The sequence below is a fragment of the Molothrus aeneus genome, chromosome 1 (genome assembly GCF_037042795.1).
Source record: "Molothrus aeneus isolate 106 chromosome 1, BPBGC_Maene_1.0, whole genome shotgun sequence".
Lineage (NCBI taxonomy): Eukaryota > Metazoa > Chordata > Aves > Passeriformes > Icteridae > Molothrus > Molothrus aeneus.
The window spans coordinates 130,577,598-130,583,597 of record NC_089646.1 but is presented as its reverse complement, the minus strand read 5'-3'; the positions used below and the strand labels follow the sequence as shown (position 1 = coordinate 130,583,597).

At 38.7% G+C, this 6,000-nt stretch overlaps 1 protein-coding gene across 1 annotated transcript in view; it reads right to left on the bottom strand.

The window, feature by feature from the left end:
• Nucleotides 1-255: 255 nt before the first annotated feature.
• The window catches only part of STK3 (serine/threonine kinase 3), a 126,887-nt gene continuing 121,142 nt past the window's right edge, over nucleotides 256-6,000 (bottom strand). The window contains exon 11 of the mRNA XM_066565023.1: nucleotides 256-741. Coding sequence (XP_066421120.1) covers nucleotides 583-741 — 159 coding nt within the window. The 3' untranslated portion in view covers nucleotides 256-582. The remainder of the gene's footprint in view (nucleotides 742-6,000) is intronic.

The window sequence follows — 6,000 nt, the reverse complement described above, 5'->3', positions numbered from 1 at the left end:
ATACATGTTCAAGTGCTGTCCTGAATCAGGATATGTGTTGAATTTGGAGTTTTAAAAGATACTACAGTGGTGAGCAGCTTTTCATTATACTACAATAGCAAGTTTATCTAATTTGACTCTGCTCTCCACAGTATTATTCTAATACTTCCCAACAGAAAACAGGCATAAAATAAATAAGATAACCAAAGATTACATAATAAATATGCTACTATGTGGGAGAAAAATACATTGTAATATAAGGCTCGGTAGTGTTGCACAATCAAGAAAACATTCCAGGTGCTCCAAAACACAACTCCCAATGTACAACACCAAGTTACCACTACCCACCTGAAAAAGATTGGGAAGTAACAGATTAAACTTCTATTACATTAAACATCTGAAAATGCAAACAAGTGGTAAAGTGTTTTGCTGCCTTTGCAGAACACCATATGAATATTCATGACTGCTGCAATTGTCACTGCTGATGAAGGAAAATTTAACAGATTGGATTTTTGAAAACTCTCATAATCAAATTCCTTCTGGCTTACAAAGCTACCAGTGTCCACACTGACTCCTAGCATTATGTTTGAAAGGAAAACAAACTCAGAAATTTTGCTGCCTCCGTTTCTTTGCATCCATTGCATCTAGGATAGGTTGCCTCTTTGCAGTGTACCTCTGACGAAGCTCCTCAATTTCTCGTTCCATCATAGGGTCCAAAGCCTTTAGTCTCATCTGTAATTCTTCTAAACTCAGATTTTTTAACTGCAAAACAACAAAAACAATTCCACAAAAATATTAGAAACTGTTTTCAACAAAAAAGAAAATCATTGCCTTTCATAAACCTTTAATTTACAGCTGCAGGGTTTTTACACACTTGGAGCATATGTATACATATGGATATAACTGTTGATAAAGCCAAAAGCCTTACTGTGCTCCACAGTAAATAACAGCCTATGAAAGCAAACACACATAGTACATTTAATTGAAAATAAAAAAAAACCCTTAGCAAACCTTGCAAATAAATCACAAATAAATACAAGACTGGAGTTTAACTCATTAGGCTGAAAAAAGCATGCCACAGAATACAAACATATATATATACACTTCATATATATAACTTATATTGCATAATCAAGTACTTCTTATTGAACTTCATATAGAAGCCTGAAAAATACACTGCTGCTGTAAGTAATATTCTTGAGAGATATTTAGGAGTACTTTCTGATAAGAAGGACAAGGCATCTTCCTCAACAGACTGCTGTTAGAACTACTCAAAACAAATAACAGTGTTTTAAGTAATACATTAAATAATTTCCTGAATTCATGGGAGTTACCTTTGACCAAGTTATTTTCTCTCAAAAATATTTTCTCAGAATGTTTAACAGTCCATTACATTGCACTCATTTCAAGTGAGTGATCATACAACACATAAATTACTTCACTGCCTTACTTGCTGCTGCCAGCAAAGGCTGGAGTCTTATCAGATACTGGGGCATGTTGGGCACTATATATATATATAAATATATAAATATATAAATATATAAATATATAAATATATAAATATATAAATATATAAATATAATATGCTCCACCTGCTATTGCATGGAATCATCTGCATTTAAAATGTGTTCTTTGTCTGGCCTATGTGTTTTTTTCCTGATGTAATTTAGTGCCATTCTACATTTTTCTTTTGTTAGAATTGCCCATGTGCCATTCAGTCACATTATTCACCAGCGTGAAAACAGTCAGCAAATTTAAAATAGCACATATAATTTCCTCTTACAAAAGGGATAATCTTTATTTTGTTTGCAAATGATCTGACATTGCAAACAAGCAAACAAGCACAGTACCTAACTCATGAGTAAAAAAACCCAAACTTTTCTGAATCAACTGCCAATGAGTCAATGCTTCATTCATGAATCTAGGGCAGGCTTCTATCAACACAATCTGATCTGTTTTCCCTGAGGAATTAACTGCTACTTTTGATCTTTATTTTTATCAGCAATTGAGGCACATAAATTAGCAACACATACTGCTTGCTACATAGAGTTCAAACCCTAGCATTATGACTTCCACTAACAGACTACACTGCACATAGTAAACAAATAATTTAAAGTCATAATAAAGAGAGTGGGCATATCAGAAATGCGAAACAGAGCATATGGAAAAGATGCACATTCTCATGCAACATAATTTTAACCATAAGGTTCCTAATGAAGAAGGGGATTAAACCCCACATGTCAAAATATCTTTGAGGACTAAAGATCCCAAGATCTGTATGAGCCTTCAGATGTGCTCAGCAATGTTGGTCTTACAGAATCACAGAATATGCCAAGCTGGAAGGGACCCACAAGGATCATCAATGTCCAATTCCTGGCCCTGCACAGAATAGCCCCAAGAGTCCCATATCAGGTGCCTGGGAACATTGTTCAAGTGGTTCTTTAACTCAGGCTCAGTACTGTGATCACTTCCCTGGGGAGCCCTTCCAGTGCCCAACCACCCTCTGGGTGAAGAACCTTTTGAAATGTCCAACCTAAACCTCCCCTGACACAACTTCAGGCCATTCCCTCGAGTCTGTCACTGGGCACCACAAAGAAGAGATTAGTGCCTGTTCCTCCTCTTTCACTCATGAGGAAGTTGTAGATGGCAATGAGATCTCCCCTCAGTGTCCTCCAGGCTGAACAGACTAAGAGACTTCAGATGTTCTTCATATGGCTTCCCCTCCAGACCCTTCACCACCTTCTTTGCTGCCCTCCTTATGACACTTTGTTTGCCCTTCCTTGCTTTCTTCCAAAGACTCTTCTTCTCCTTATGAAGGAAAGAGTTGCCTCCCAACGCATCAAATATCATCCATTTTATTGCACTCCTCCCATTTAACATATAAAAAAAGATAGGGGAAAGGAATTCCTCACTCACCAAGAATTTTGCAGAAGAACACCTTTCCATTTTCAGAGGAAGAAAAGATTAAAACCCTGCACTATTCTATTTAATTTTTAGCTTACTGATATATGTAACTAGCATATGATGCACTTTTCCATGAAGATATTCTCTTAGAGGAGTTAAGTGTCAGAGACTTTAAGTATAATGGGAAGAGATGTCAGTGCCAACTCCACTGCTTAACTGATCCCAACAGAGCACAGATGAAAGGAGCAATAAACCCACGTGTGACAGAAATAATGTATTTAGCACGTGTGACAGGAATAATGCATTTGGGGCTCCACAGACCAGCAAATGCCTAAGGCAGACACTGAATAATCTTGTGTGCGTGTTTTGTGAGAACTGCCAGTGATGAAGTCCCTACCCACTCTTGGCCAGTCTGGACAGCCACTTATTCACTCTCAGTCACCACTGTAGACATCAAGCTTAAACGGCACAGAATAGACTCCAACTGATGTAATTACATAATTATTCTGCTCTGAAAAACATTTTTTCATAAATTAGCAGAGAAGAATGTGGTGGGTGAGTTTTTATTTAAATTTCAATCAAGAAACTGAGCCAGAAAACAGAATTAACTACTCTTTAAAGATCACAGACAGCTGGGATGAATATTAAAATACAAAGAAAATTAGTTTTTTAAGCCAGAGACCAAGAAACTTTCAGAATTATCTCAGACATGTCTCCCAGGAGATCCAGATAGCCACAGTACTCATCTATATGAACAGCTGATACTCAGGACATTTAAAGGAAGGAAGTGGGAGAAAACAGAAGAGTTAGGAAGGTCTCACCTATCTGGCATCAAATGAGAAAACCACTTATTCAGCCATAGCTCAATCTGGGAAATTATGTGTGTGTGTCTGTGCACATACGTTTCCTTGACAAATTAAAAAATGTATTTCTTTGACTTCTGTCTGTGCTATAGGTATTACCTCAAAACCCTAAAAGCCTGCAATAATCCAAACACTGAATGCAACAGCAAATATATCAAATAATATGTGTAGAAATATCTCAAACAAGATATTTCATTACTCCTATGTAATTTATTGCCCTGCATGAATAAATATTTTGGTTCAAATTCTTAAAGCAATAGAGCTCAGCATTCATTCACTTCCACTTGCAAACAGTTTCCAATTTAAACTGCCATAAATAATTCACCAAGTAGCTTGTAGCAGTAACTACTGGGGCTACTGGCATTAATGGGAGGGAGAGGGAAGCAGTCAGTAGCACAAGCTACAGGAATTCTGAAAGGATTTACATTTCAGTAGCTTTTTAAAAGCTGTTAACTGTAACAAATTGTTACAATTACATTTGTAATCAGGATAGCATTTGTGTGACAATAACAGATAATTCCATTTCTGCCACTCCGTGTAATGGACTGAATCGTGTCCTTTCAGAGATCCAACACCCACAACCACACAAGAGACAGTAATTAGTGTCATGAAGGGCCACTTCCAAGACAGAGGTCTTAATGGAGTTTCTGATAGCAGCATTTGCCTTCACTGGGACCCTTTATTTCACCAGATAATCACATTTGGGATTTGGGAAAGCAATAGTCCAAACTCCAACTTACAATGCCACACACAGACACAGCCTTTTAGAGTGAGTACACTTACCCAGTTTTCTAGAAGAAAGATTAGGTGTACAATGATAAAACTTTTCTCCTTAAAGTGTATTTGTTAACCTACTCATTAAAGAGAGATACAATGCATAAGGGAAGCAAATCAAACAAGGAAGTCAAACCACGCCAGAGCCAGATGACATTAAATAATTTCTCCTCAAAGCTAATATATTCTCAAGACACAGTCACAGGCAAAGAAGCCTCACTGAAATTCTCTGCTTTGTTACGGCAAGGGAAATCAACTTTGCCTATGAAGAGACCAGACAACAGTCATCCTTATGGGACAAAAGCTCCCAGTGCTGCAAGCTGAGTGCCAGCAGCTCCTGCCTCCACCTTCTCCTCTCCCTGATCCGGGGGGAAATCCTGGTGGAAGGCAAACTTTCAGGAAGGAGTTCCATCAACCCAAGTTCCCAAGGGGCTGAAGTATCTTCCACCAGTACCAACCTAAGATGGGACAAATACAATAAAAGCATAACTAACCTTCTAACTGAACTACAATTTTCAGTTATTATCTTTGGAAAAGGCAACTCAGCCACACACTTGGGAGACCAGTAAGTCTGGAAACATAGTACACTTTATCTCAAACTTCCAGCAAATAGGACACTAATAATTTAATTCCTTCTTGCTCATTTTTCAACTTATTTGTAATAGGTTAGAGGCTTTTCCAGGAAAGGCCACATGTAGATGTTAAAAAGGAGCAGAACAGATAAGGAATCATTAGCAAGCTTTTTTTAATGTGACTGTCCTCATTACACTGGGATACAGTAAAAATCCAAAAGTTGAGGAAGCTCCAGGCATGAAGTGTTCCAGTTGCCATCAGAGCACAGGTCAGAGCTACAAGTGCTCCACAGACAGGCATGCTGCCCTTGTGGGAAGGTGGCAGGAGCCACTGCTGATCACTCCAGGAGTTTAAAATAATCCAGCATGATCATGCAAGGTTTGCTGAATACAAATTAGCATGTCATCAGAAGAACACTTCTTGTTTTAGTGGGCTGACCCTGTCTGGATGCCAGGAACTCACTAAAGCTGCTCTGTCACTCCCACACCTGGACAGGAGAGAGAAAATGTAACAAAGATTCACGAGCTGAGATAAGGTCTGGGAGAGACCACTCACCAAATTCTATCATGGGCCAAATAGAACTGAATCAGGGATGCTAATTAAATTTACTTATAACTAAATCAGAGCAGGATAACAAGAAGTCAATTGGACTTCTGTTAAAACATCTTTCCTCAGTTAATCAGACTATAGAAACACCTTCCCTCCACCCCTCCCTCCTTCCCAGCTGTATGTCCTTCCCCCACCAGTGGAGGGAGACAGGGAATGGACGTTTTGATCAGTATATCTCATGTTGCTTCTGCTGCTGCTCAGGGAGAGGTGTCCTTCTGCTGCTCCAGTGTGGGGTCCCTCCCACGGGAGACAGTCCTTCATAAACTTCCCCCATGTGAGTCCATCCCATGGGCATCAG